This window comes from Carettochelys insculpta, chromosome 1, assembly GCF_033958435.1.
Source record: "Carettochelys insculpta isolate YL-2023 chromosome 1, ASM3395843v1, whole genome shotgun sequence".
Classification (NCBI taxonomy): Eukaryota; Metazoa; Chordata; order Testudines; family Carettochelyidae; genus Carettochelys; species Carettochelys insculpta.
Genome location: NC_134137.1, coordinates 316,527,442 through 316,541,192, shown reverse-complemented (window position 1 = coordinate 316,541,192; position 13,751 = coordinate 316,527,442). Strand labels below are relative to the sequence as shown.

The 13,751-nt window shown below is 45.0% G+C and overlaps 1 protein-coding gene across 4 annotated transcripts in view; it reads left to right on the top strand.

Moving 5' to 3' along the window:
- The window catches only part of MON2 (MON2 homolog, regulator of endosome-to-Golgi trafficking), a 175,966-nt gene that overhangs the window by 45,785 nt on the left and 116,430 nt on the right, over positions 1-13,751 (top strand). For all 4 annotated transcript variants that reach the window (XM_075013786.1, XM_075013775.1, XM_075013765.1 and 1 more), the window contains exons 6-10: positions 1,213-1,310; positions 2,590-2,715; positions 3,892-4,086; positions 11,751-11,875; positions 12,560-12,699. In XM_075013786.1, the coding sequence (XP_074869887.1) occupies positions 1,213-1,310; positions 2,590-2,715; positions 3,892-4,086; positions 11,751-11,875; positions 12,560-12,699 (684 nt within the window). The remainder of the gene's footprint in view (positions 1-1,212; positions 1,311-2,589; positions 2,716-3,891; positions 4,087-11,750; positions 11,876-12,559; positions 12,700-13,751) is intronic.

The window sequence follows — 13,751 nt, the reverse complement described above, 5'->3', positions numbered from 1 at the left end:
GTGTGAGACACTACAGCAGCATCGTCTGCGAACAGCATGTCTCTGATGAGGACTTCCCGCACCTTAGACTTAGCTTTCAGCCTTGAAAGGTTAAACAGTTTCTCATCGGATCTTGTGTGCAGCAAGATGCCCTCTGTTGACGATCCAAAGGCATGCTTCAGGAGGAGTGCGAAGAAGATCCCGAACAAAGTCGGAGCAAGCATGCATCCTTGTTTGACGCTGCTCCTGATTCTGAAAGCATCCGATAATGCGCCGTCATATTGGATGGTTCCACTCATGTTTTTGTGGAACGACTGGGTCATCTTCAGTAACTGTGGAGGACAGCCTATCTTGTGGAGCAGTTTGAACAGACCATCCCTGCTGACCAAGTCAAAGGACTTGGTCAGGTCGATGAAGGCTATGTAGAGTGGCATTCTCTGCTCCCTGCACTTCTCCTGCAGCTGCCTTAGAGAGAAGACCATATCAACGGTAGACCTCTCTGCGCGGAATCCGCACTGCGATTTGCAGTACACCCTCTCAGCAATCTTCTGGAGTCTGCCAAGGATGACGCGAGCGAACAGTTTACCAGTGATGCTTAGGAGGGAGATTCCACAGTAGTTGTTGCAGTCGCTTCTGTCTCCTTTGTTCTTATACAATGTGACAATGTTAGCGTCACGCATATCCTGTGGAACCTCACTCTCTTTCCAGCACAGGCACAGTAGCTCATGCAGGGGTTCCAGGAGTGTGTCCGCAGCACATTTGATTACCTCTGGTGGTATACCATCCTGGCCTGGGGCCTTTCCAGCTGCAATGCTGTCGATGGCTGTCTTCACAGCGCAGAATATCACCATGGGCATCTTAATACTGCGGTAGTACAAAAAATTAATATAGTGTTCCTGTTCATCTTGGTACCTCAAAAGAAAATTGCTTAAAATAGTGTTTTAAGTAAAATTGTAAATAAAAGTGTATTAATATAACTTAGTCTTAGATCATTTAGAGTAAATATCTTTTTTTATAGATTTTTTTGTAACTATGAAGTAATTGACTAATGTTTTCTGAAAAGGATGCATGTCTTAAAGGAATACTCAGTACAAATTATTAATAAAATTAATAAATATCTGACCTTTATTTTTGAACATTAAAAGGTCTGTTATGCCACTGTTTGTCTTATAGGTATAGATAATTGATTTTGAACATGTTTTGTCCATGAACTTTTTTTTTTTTTAAACACAGATGTTACTGAACAGCCAGTACCAGTTCCAGGAAACAGTAATAGAAGATCTGTCAGTACTTTGAAACCATGTGCTAAAGATGCATATATGCTTTTTCAGGTATTGGTAGATTTTTCTTAGGATTTGTGCTTAATAAGTAAACTTCTGAACAGTTGTTTATTTCTGAAAAGCAGATGAAGTTTTATAGTTGTTTTTTTTTTCTCTTTGATATTGTGGCTTGTGTGTTTATCAAGAGCTGTCAAGGCACATTGCAATGTGGACCTTGTATTAGTAATATTCAGATATATTTGGTCATTTTCCATTGCATAAACTAAATTATTCAAGGGATGACAGTACTGAAGCGCCCGTGTGATCAAAAAGCTTTTAGAAGTAGCGTGTCATATTTTCTTCAGTTTCATAGTCCATTAGTATGGGATGTTGATTAATCACAGTTGACTCCTGCTATTAACTAAAAAAATTAATGTTGGTTAAAACAATTAATTGCAGTTAACCAGTTTTAATTGCACTGTCAAATAATAGAATCCCAATTGAAATTTATTAAATATTTTGATTGTATTCTGCATTTTCAAATGTGTTGCCTTTAATTACTAATAGAATGTAATATATTCTATTAATATTTAATATAATAAATAGATAATTCTATTTAATATAATTAATATATTAATTAATATTATTAATATTATTAATTAATAGAATACTAAGTGTACAGTGCTGACTTCCTAGTGTTTTTATTATGAATATTTGCAATTAAAAAAATTATTCAGTTCACTTCATACAAGTACTACAGTGCAATCTCTTTGTCATAAAAGTTCAGCTTACAAATGTACACACACATATGTACGTATTTTATATTATAACTGCATTCAAACTACCAATGTAAAACTTGAGAGCCTACGGCCGTGTCTACACGTGCCCCAAACTTCGAAATGGCCATGCAAATGGCCATTTCGAAGTTTACTAATGAAGCGCTGAAATGCATATTCATGCATATTCATATTCATTTGCATGGCCATTTCGAAGTTTGGGGCACGTGTAGACGTAGCCTACAAGTGCATTCAGTCCTACTTTTTTTTTTTTTCAGCCATCCTCTCTACATTATACAAGGAAGATTGACACTGCCACTGTCAATCTGCCGGAGTTCAGAAGCTTGCTGATTTATGTGACCTGTTGATCTCAAGATATTTTATTTACTCTTGCTTTCAAAAGGCATTTATTTATATTCAGTATTTTTGTTCCTTCCATGATATTAATCTGGTTCCATATTCATTATGGGTACAGATGTGCTTATACATTTAAGAGGAAAAGTCAACTTTAGGTCAGAAGAAATAAATTAATTACCAAGATGGAAAAGATCTTACATGATATATTTGTTTCTCAGGATCTTTGCCAGTTAGTTAATGCGGATGCTCCTTACTGGCTGGTGGGTATGACAGAAATGACCCGGACATTTGGCCTTGAACTTCTTGAGTCGGTCCTCAATGATTTTCCTCAAGTATTTTTACAGGTAAGTTCTTATTTAACAAGGGGGTTTGGAAGAGAACTTGACTTTTGTGGGAACATCCTTTGCACCGGCTATGTCTCTCCTATTAAATATGTCTTCTAAAAGTGAGACTTAATAGATTTACATTGGAGTTTTAATAATACAAACTTGATTTGAGAGACCGGGTTTGAAAGTGGCTATGATTTTTTTTTAGTTTGTGCTTATTGGCATTTTATTTTTCCTGTCATAGAAGGTACAGCTGTTTCCCTTTTTTGCCTGTGTAGCACATACATCTATGGTTTTGTTCTTATGGGGGCATATATTTGCAATTGTGTGTATGTGTGTGTGTGTATGTATGTATGTGTGTATATATATATATATATATATATATATATATATATATATATATATATATAAAAAGTATGTATGGTGTGTAATTCTGTTTAAGCCATAAATCTCTTCTTAAATTTCCTGTATCATGATGTGTGCAACGTAAAGACACACACAATTTTTTAGTCCTTCTGCATTATCATTTATGATACTTTTGAAGCTGTTGTTTTAGAACATGCAAGATATATTGTGGCATCACTGTTCTCCCCATCCCTAATTTGGTCCTTCTTGCAGAACACTGTAGGAACCATCATATTTTCAATTAAATGACTTTGGTGCATGGCAACACTCAGCCATAACCTTTCAGTAACCCTTTAGTAGAAACTGGCCAAATTCAGGAGCAAGGGATAGAAGTCGTGTAGTGGTAGATTAATCTAGTCTAGTTTATAAATCACAGGGAGTAGGAAAATAACATGAAATGAAATATGCTGTTTTAATATAGTTTACTTGCTGCATGCCTCCCTTCCATTTCCTCGGCACATAACTTACACCAACATTTATATCACTTCTGAATTTGGCCACGTATATATTCATAGTACTAGGATGCATTCTAAGTATGAAGAATATATTCTTTTCTATAAAAGCAAGAAATTGCATGAGCTGAACAAAGATTAATCACTGATATCTTTCATGTAACATCTCCAATATCTTAATTTCCTTTTTCTTGATTGCTGAATTTATTAAATAAAAATGGTTATGGCTATAGGCTTAGGTAGTGATAACTACTGAAGCAAGTCTTCTTTTAAATCCTGGAATGGATGATGATTTTATTTTATGTAATTCATTATTAACACATTGTTTTCTTTACAGCATCAAGAATTTAGTTTCCTCCTTAAAGAGAGGGTTTGCCCTCTTGTGATAAAGCTCTTCTCCCCAAATATCAAGTTCAGACAAGGTTCCAGCACATCATCTTCACCTGCACCAGTGGAAAAACCGTATTTTCCTATCTGCATGCGTTTGCTGAGAGTAGTCTCTGTTTTGATCAAGCAGTTCTACAGTTTGCTAGTAAGAATATATTCACATATTACTTTCACCAATGTACACTTATAGCTGTGTTCATAATTTGTTCCTAGGTGTGTGCTTGCACTCCTGTACCATGGTGTAGTAGCTGCCTGTAAATATCAACTTACTAACCATTGCAGATATGTACACTGGGTATAGTTTTCAGTCTTTGTGTGTTAATTTACTATGTTTTGTGTTTGTGGACAGTAGAGCCCTCCTTACTGGAATGAAATGGATTCAGAAACTCTAGTGCCAGAAGGGGCCATCATGATCCTCTAGTTTGACCTCCTGTTTACCACTTCTCCCACCCATTCCTATAGAGGATCTATGTATGCTGGTGAAGTTACTGAAGCCCTCAAATCTTGATTTGAATAATTTAAGTTAAAGAGAATTTACAATATACTCTAATTTAAATTAGCAAGTGACCGGGGCCCTGTGCTGCAGAGGAAGGTGAACTTCCCTTTCCCTCCTGGGCATCTCCGCCAATGTGATCTGAGGAAAAATTCCTTCCTAACTCTAAATATTGCAGTTAGACCCTTAGCATGTTTGTAGGACCCACCAGTTAAAACCCTGGGAGAGAATTCTCTGTTGTAACATAGAACAGTCTCCCTCTAGTGCAGCGATGGGCAAACTGTAGCCCACAGGTCAACATGGCCCATCAGGGTAATTCACTGGTGTCCTATGAGAAGTTTTGCTGACATTGATTGACCAGCTGCAGGCATGGTCTCTCGCAGGTTCCACTGGCCATGGTTCACCATTCCCAGCCAACTGCAGGAGCTATAGGAAGTGCAATAGGCCACGTGGATGTGGTGTTAACTATTTCCTGTGCTTCCTGGTGGTTGGGAATATAGGAAATTTCTTCTCAAAAGTAAGGGTTTTAATAAATTAAAATGTAAAATGTTGGTCCGGATATTTGAGAGTTTTCTGATGAGCTCAATGAGAAGTTTCAGTTCTTCTATGAGTGTCCCCGTGGGTGCTCCACGTTAGGTGTCGGGCTCGCCCCGGCGCCGCAGGTCGGATCTTTCCAGCAGTTTCTGCCGGACTGCACATGCGCCGGCGTGCGCCGCTCCTTTGCGCGCTCCCGGCCACGTGCGCGATCCGGTCCCCGCCAGTTCCTCTTTAACTGCCATCGGCTGCAGACAGAATCCGCTCAGGCTACGGCCAGAGTCAGCGTATTTAACGTTAGGTGCAGAGCGCGCAGGCACACGGCCTGCAGGCACCGGGGGAGACCACCCACGTGGCACCGCAGCGGAGCATGCTGAGCGCGGCGCAGACAACGGGGCCGAGATCCCCGATGCGAAAGGGGGCGGAGCCAGCCCCGCAGGGGAGGGGAAAGGCAGCACAGAAAACCCGACACCGCAGCCCTTCTCCAGACAGGGCTGCAGGGCTGCTCGCTCTGAGCCCTCCGCTCATGCTGCGGACCCCAACAAGAAGGCAGGGGTCACCCCCAGCCTATCCTGAGCTCCCATCCCCGTTCCTACAGCCAGCCTCACCATGGCTCGGACCACCTTCGCCCTTTTTGGCTTTGAACCCTTGGAGTACTACCAAAAGTCAATCTCTCCAGTATCTCAATTATCCAGACGATCTCGCTCCCCCAGGCACAGGGGGTATGCGCCTCGAGAGTGGTCCAGGTCCCCATCTCAGGAGCAGTGCCCGTGTTGCCATGGTCGCCCCTATTACGCGGGGCATAGACACCATAGGCATACTCCCAGGGACAGGTCCCCCCAGACGGTTCCATATCCCCGAGGGCAATCGCAAACAGGGACAGAGACACAGACATTTCAAGGGGAGGTGATTCTGGAACCCCGAGATTTTCCCTCGCAAGCTTCCAGCGAGCGGATGTATCACCGTCAACAGGACCCAGAGGAGTCCAGAGAGGCTTACCCTAGCGGTTCCTCGCTATCTTCCCCTGACGAGGCCACGGCCCCAGGGGATGTCCATCCTCCGGACGATCTCAAACAGTTCCAAGAGCTGTTTAAAAGGGTGGCCTTCACGCAAGGCATCCAAACAGCAGAGGTGCAGGAGAAACACCATAAGCTCCTTAAAAACCTGAGACCTCCTGCCTCTTCCAAAATAGCTATACCACTCGACGAACCAATCATGGAGTCTGCCGCCACCACGATATGGCAGACCCCTGCGTCCATTCCGCCTATAAACAAGAGAGCGGACGAGAAATACTTCGTCCCGGCGAAGGGCATGGAGTTCCTGTTCAGCCACCCGCAACCAAATTCTCTGGTGGTGGAATCGTCTCAACAGAGGTCGAGAACTTCTCAGTTCAAGACAGGGGGAATGGACAAAGACGCCAAGAAGCTAGAGTTGTTCGGCAGAAAGGTCTACTCCTCCTCTACCCTACTGTTGAGAATGGCGAATTACGCAGCGCATCTAGCGAACCATAGTTTTGACAACTACTCCAGGCTGACTTCCCTCATGGACTCGCTTCCAGAGGACAAGAAGCCGGTGCTCAAGGCCATCGTGCATGAAGGCTACGCAGCCTCGAGGACGGGAGTTCAGATCACCCTAGACGTAGCAGACACGGCAGCACGCTCAACAGCTACGGCAGTGGTCATGCGCAGGGAGTCCTGGCTCCAAACATTGGGTATCCCGAGGGATTTGCAGGCGAAGATCGTCGATCTCCCCTTTGACATGCAGAAGCTGTTTGCTGAATCAACCGACTCGGTCCTTCATTCCAGTAAAGATTCAAGAGCTACTCTTAGGACCTTGGGGATTTACACCCCTCCATACAGGAAGAAAAAGTATTACCCTCAGCAAAGACGGTACCAGTACCAGCAACAGCGTCCCCAGTACCACAGGGGTTACGAGCAAGGGCGACATCAACAGCACCAGCAATACAGAACTCCCAGGCGACGTTCCCAACAGAGCCGTGCGTCCTCGGGGCAGGGCCAAAGGCCACCCAGGCCCCACCTAAAGGATGCCTCCCACGAAGCGAGACTCAAGCAGGAGGTAGACCATCTCATACTCATAGGGGCACTGGCAAGAGTGCCGGAGCAACTTCGAGGGAAAGGGTTCTACTCCAGATATTTCCTCACGGAGAAAAAGATAGGAGGCTGGAGGCCCATCCTAGATCTTCGGGGCCTCAACCGGTACCTGTGCAAGCAACGCTTTCGGATGATTACTTACGGCACTGGATGATGGAGATTGGTTCACAGCCCTCGACTTACAGGACGCGTATTTCCACACAACTATCCACCCGGCTCACAGACGCTTTCTCCGGTTTATGGTAGGCAAAGAACATTTTCAATACAAGGTTCTGCCGTTCGGCCTCTCCTCGGCCCCCAGAGTCTTCACCAAGACCTTGGCAGTGGTGTCAGCATACCTGCACAGACAGGGGGTGTATATATTCCCATATCTGGATGACTGCCTACTGAAAGGGGCCTCGAAGGAGGAGGTACTTCGCATGATACGCGTCACAGCAGACACGTTCTCTTCGCTGGGCCTGGTCATCAATCTGGCAAAATCAAAGATAGACCCCACACAGGACATAGAGTTCATAGGGGCACGCATAAATTCTATCACAGCAAGGGTTTATCTACCAAAGACACGCTTTCGAGCCATCGGTTCCCTCGTGCAGCTCATCACCTTCAGCCCTACGGTGCCGGTTCTGACATGCTTACAGCTGCTGGGCCACATGGCAGCAGCGAGGTTTGTAGTACAAAACGCCAGGTTACACATGCGCAGCATGCAGCACTGGCTGGCGAGCGTCTACAAACCGGCAGCACACACTGTTCACAGGGTGGTGTCGCCCACAACAGAGGTGCACAGATCCTTGCAATGGTGGGTGAACCCCAAGAACATGCTAACGGGTGCCCTTTCACCAACCAAAACTATCAGTTTTCCTCACTACAGACGTCTCCCACATAGGGTGGGGAGCACACATGGGCGAAGAGGTGACGCAAGGACTGTGGTCCTTCACGGAACAGTCACTGCACATAAATATACTGGAGCTCAGAGCAGTGTTCAACTCCTGCAGACACTTTCGAGACCATATACAAGGCAAAGTAGTCGGGATCAGTACAGACAATACCTCCACCATGTTTTTTATAAATCGGCAAGGAGGAGCTCGGTCCCGTGCCTTATGTGCGGAAGCAGTCCGATTGTGGAACTGGTGCATCGCCGACAATATAACCTTGAAAGCCTCGTACTTACCAGGCGCTCACAATGTGAAGGCAGACCAGCTGAGCAGGCGCTTCGTACTCACGCACGAGTGACAGATCCGTTCCGATCTGCTACGACCGATCTTTCACGCATGGGGTTTTCCCCAGATAGACCTGTTTGCCACTCAACACAACAAGAAGTGCCCACGATACTGCTCCAGGGAAGGACTGGGACGGGGGTCCCTGGGGGGACGCATTCGCGATCTCGTGGAGGGGCCCCCTGCTTTATGCATTTCCTCCCACAGTGCTTATCCACAAAGTCTTGCAGAAAGCCAGGAGAGAGGGAGCCCGAATGATCCTAGTAGTCCCAGCATGGGATCAACAGCAATGGTTCCCCTTACTCCTGCGCATGTCAGACCGTCCACCGATGCCCCTCCCGGTGGCGCCGGATCTGCTCACGCAAGCTCAGGGGTCCATAGTGCATCCACACCCCCGAGGCCTACGACTACAAGCATGGTTAATCCATGGCTCAGCTCCCTAGAGAGCACATGTACGGAGGAAGTGCAACAAGTCCTAGAAAGTAGCAGGAGGACTTCCACCAAGAAGACCTACAAGCAGAAATGGACTCGCTTCACTGCATGGTGTTCTACCAAACAGTTAGCCCCCCTTGCTGTGCCTATTCCTGTAATATTAGAGTATTTACTGGACCTCAAGAGAGGAGGACTCTCCGTATCCTCGTTAAAGGTCCACCTTGCCGCTATTTCGGCTTTCAGACACGAAGAGGAAGGGCACACGGTGTTCGCCCATCCCATGGTTACCAGGTTTCTCAAAGGGCTGGTAAACCTATACCCCCCTTGGAAACCGCTTCCACCTTCGTGGAGCTTGGACCTGCTGCTTAGTGTGCTAACGGGACCACCGTTTGAACCTTTAGCCACGGTTCCCTCCGTCTCCTTACGATAAAGACTACCTTTCTTCTCGCAATCACGTCAGCTCGCAGGGTGAGCGAGCTTGCAGCAGTTATGGCAACGCCACCCTGCACAGTATTTTCCAAGGAGGCAGTAACCTTATGGCTGCATGCAACCTTTGTTCCCAAAGTTTCTTCAGTGTTTCATATTAACGAACCTATAGTTTTACCCTCGTTTAATCCAAAGCCTCGTAACTCTAACAAAGAGGCGCACCTACACCTCTTGGACATGAGGAGAGGGCACTGGCTTTCTATATAGACAGGACTGAGTCCTTCCGGAAAACGGATAGACTCCTAGTCTCTCTCGCTCCCAAATCAAAAGGAGAAGGTCTCTCTTCGCAGAGAATCTCGAAGCACATTGTATCCTGCATAAAAATGTGCTACGAACTCAAAAAGACTCCTTTACTGGCCCTGCCCAGGGCTCACTCCACTTGGGCAGTGGCGGCATCAACAGCCTTTTTCAAGGGCGTTGCGCTAAAAGACATTTGCAGAGCGGCAACCTGGTCATCCTATGACACCTTCGCCAAACATTACGCCCTTCACAGGGTATTCCAAGAGGATACCCGTCTCTCGACAGCGGTCCTCTCGGGGACAAGCTGCACATAATCCGATTACCCACCTCCTATCTTGGGTTACTGCTGGGTAGTCACCTAACGTGGAGCACCCATGGGGACACTCGTAGAAGAAAGAGAAGTTACTCACCGTAGTAACGGTGGTTCTTCGAGATGTGTCCCCGTGGGTGCTCCACCACCCGCCCATCCTCCCCGCTTCGAATCTCTGTTTAGTGTTTTGCAGGAGCATCCGAGGCGGTTGGTCAAGGAAGTGGCAGGGACCGGATCATGCACGTGGCCGGGAGCGTGCAAGGGAGCGGCGCGCGCTGGCGCATGCCTGGTCTGGCAGAAACTGCCGGAAAGATCCGACCTGCGGCTCCAGGGTGAGCCCGACACCTAACGTGGAGCACCCACGGGGACACATCTCGAAGAACCACCGTTACTACGGTGAGTAACTTCTCTTTCTCCATTCTTGTCACCACTGGATGCCATCTGAGGCATAAAACAGCAGCACACTCGGTCCCACTTGCAGTCAGGTATAGGAAGTACTGCCTTCCCGGGTCTAGAACATTCGCAAGAATAATAGAAGTAGAGTAAAATACTCCCACAGGTAAGAGAGTCAGGCATCTAAATATTGTAATAAAAGGGCACAAAGAAAGAAAGAGACTCAGTTCTGCAGTTTTCTGAGTTTTCAGCTCTTACAGTTTTAGTAGACCATGAGAAATTTTAAATGTATAACTAAATGAAAAGACGTATTTGAGTCAAAAGGAGAGGAGGAATCCCATTCTACTGGCATTTGAATCGATGGTCACAGCCCTGTTCTTCATGGCAGGAGCCCAAGTTGTGTAAAAGCACACAAACATAGAACTCTTGTTAATTGTTAGAGAAATCAAGAATTTCAAATTTCCTTGGATATGGAGGTTTCATCTAATGCCTCAGATTTTGAGGCATGTTGTTGGGGCAGTGAAAGGAAGCTGGTTCTGGTATTACCATTGCCTGCATTGAACTTGTTAGTCTTAAACCTTCTTATGGTAGGTCTACACAGCAGTTATTTTGAAATAACAGATGTTGTTTTGAAATAACTGTCCTATCCTCTACAGAACGCAACTGACATTTCAAAACAAAATAGCTATTTTGAAATAGGTGCTATTTCTATGAGGAAGAGTGCCTATTTTGAAATAGGTGCTCTTAAAACAGGGAATAGAGCCTATTTGCAGATAAGTCATAGTGGCTGTGTCTACGCGAGCCCCCTCCTTTTGGAAGGGGCATGTTAATGAGGGAGTTCAAAATATGCTAATGAGGCACTGCTATGAATATGCAGTGCCTCATTAGCATAAAGGCAGCTGCAGCGATTCAGAAGTGCTGCTTTCGAATCATGTGCTGCCCCTGTAGCTTGGGGCCTTTTGAAACAACCACCCAGTCTTCGAAAGTTGCCTTTTCCCTAAACAAATGGGCTACTGACTACATGGGCGGCATGCATTTCGAAAGCAGCACTTTCCAGTTGCCGTGGCCACCATTATGCTAATGAGGCACTGCATATTCATGACAGTGGCTCATTAGCATCTTTTGAGCTCCCTCATTAACATGCCCTTTCCGAAAAGAGGGGGCTGGTATAGACACTGCCCGTGTGTCCAGGGGCTCTATTTTGAAGTAGGCTTTATGTGTCATTTAACCTTCAGCTACTGTGGACATCTCCAGCCTTTATATAAGCCAAACTAGCATGGCCTTATTTTGTAGTATTTTTTAAAACTATGTTTAGAAATTGCTGTGAGGTGTTCTATGCCTTCTAACGTCTTTGGATGTGCAGTATGTGCTTCTCAAACCAACACTCGCATGGTGATTTGTTTTTGTTTTGTTTTATTCTGTTTTCTTTTTGAATGGGAAAGGGCTTTTTAAAGTGATTTAAAGGAATTATAAACCCCAACCCAAGCAACATGACCCTAAATGTGCCGGGCTTCCTGGCACTTGCTGATACAATAGAAGCTTAGGACTGAGATGGTAATTTTTTTTTCTTTTATGAATATACCCTGTCTCTTTAAGGTAACAGAATGCGAGATCTTTCTGTCACTGCTAGTGAAGTTTCTGGATGCAGACAAACCACAGTGGCTAAGAGCGGTTGCAGTGGAATCTATCCACAGGCTTTGTGTGCAACCTCAGTTGTTAAGGTAACACTTAAGCTATGTTTTACTTTATGTATTAAGTGAAGATGTATTTATCTAACAAAAAATGTTTAGGATATTTGTGCTAAGTTTTTAGGGACTTGAAAGAAATAGAATCTGAAAGGTGGAGTGCTTGTGGATGTTCAGGGGAATGTTTACTGGCCATTGAGCACTGAGTCATTATTAATAAACTTTTTTGGTTTAATGTAGGGGTGGAGAACGAGCAGCGCACCAGCCACTTGTGGTTTGTCAAGGTTGGCTGTTGGTGGGTCACCAGATGGTTTGTTTACCTACCTGTCTGCAGGCAAGGTTGCTCCCAGCCATACCTGGCTAGTAGGAGCTGGAGTAAGTGGCATAGGCTATGCTATCGCTTCTCATGCTCCCATTGGGCCTGAATGGTAAACTGCCACCACTGAGAGCTAAAGGACTCTGTACTCAGGTAAAAAAAATGAACTGGCAGCCCGCCAGTGACTAATGCCGATGAGCTGTATGCCAAACCAGAGATTCCCCACCCTGGGTTCAGTGCCTTGAAACTTGAATATTTGTGCCAGAATTTAAAGCTGTTATTAACTCAGTCTATAACCATTAACCATACCATACCTGCTTATTAAATAGGTGGCTTTAAAAATGTACCATTTACTCTTCAATTTGTTGACTGGGTGCTCAGAAATCTTTTAAAACACTTTACAGGTCCTTTTGTCAGTCCTATGATATGAAACAGCACTCTACTAAGGTTTTCCGCGACATTGTGAATGCACTGGGATCATTCATCCAGTCTCTGTTTCTTGTACCAAGCATAGGAAACACAACAGCTACAATAGCCCAAACAGGTACAGGCTTGTTTGCATTTTTTTATTTCAAGTAATTTCCTAATAATTTCGTACCATAGTAAACAGTTATTTGCACATATCTGATACTTATTTGATACAGTTCTCAGTATAAATATAGTGCTTGTGAAACTAAGAAACTAGAGTGAGCCCAGGGCAGTGCCGTGCTGTGAACTTACCCAGACTGTATTGTCTGTATGTTGTCATTCTTGACTTTGTTAAGGTCTACAGGTCAGTTGGTACTTCAGCCTTTTTGCATTTGGCAGCAAAATCAGATTTGTCAGTATCTGGCAGCAGAGAGAGATCCTGTCACATGAGATTCCCTGCAGGTTTAGCTATCTTTTCTGAGGCAGCCAGGATACCCCCACTCCTGGACAGCAGAGCTTTTTATAAAGCAAATTTCTGGCTATTAAATTGCCATTCATGTCCCAGGAGTCACTTGCCTTTGGGAAGACTTTTTCCTCTCTGCTTTGCTTCTGGCTTCTGATGTGTTTGCAGCACTTGGTACCTCTGTGTTGGAAGTTGACCACTCTGCATACTAACCTGAAAGATGGAAATGATTCCAAGTCATTCTAGGCATGCAGGCCCAGCCTTGCCCTTCCTTTCTCTGATTGTAGACTACACAATATACTTCAAAATGTCCAAGCTCTCACTCTGCTTCCTTAAGGTATACTTTACATCTGTAATGGCTTTCCACTGTGAAGTAGGGGGATGGCTAGTGCTCGCTCAGCCATTGACACATTGATTTCTTAAGGGCATTGGTACTCTCTTCCCACCACTCAGTTCAGCCTTGGATTTTAACTTATTTCTCAGAGTTGTGACTAGGCTTCCCATTGCAGCTCATTGTAACTTGCTCTTTCTCCTATCCATGAGGACAGCATGTCCAGTTCCCATCAACTCAGCTAGGTACATAGATACAGGTTTTGCACAACTCGAGATTATCCACTAGGTACATAGGCAGTAGTGGCACACCCACCATTCATGATCTTTTTTAAGACAAAATAACTCTAAGGCTGTAGACTAATTTTTTCTTGAAGTTGCCTTCGCTTTCCGTA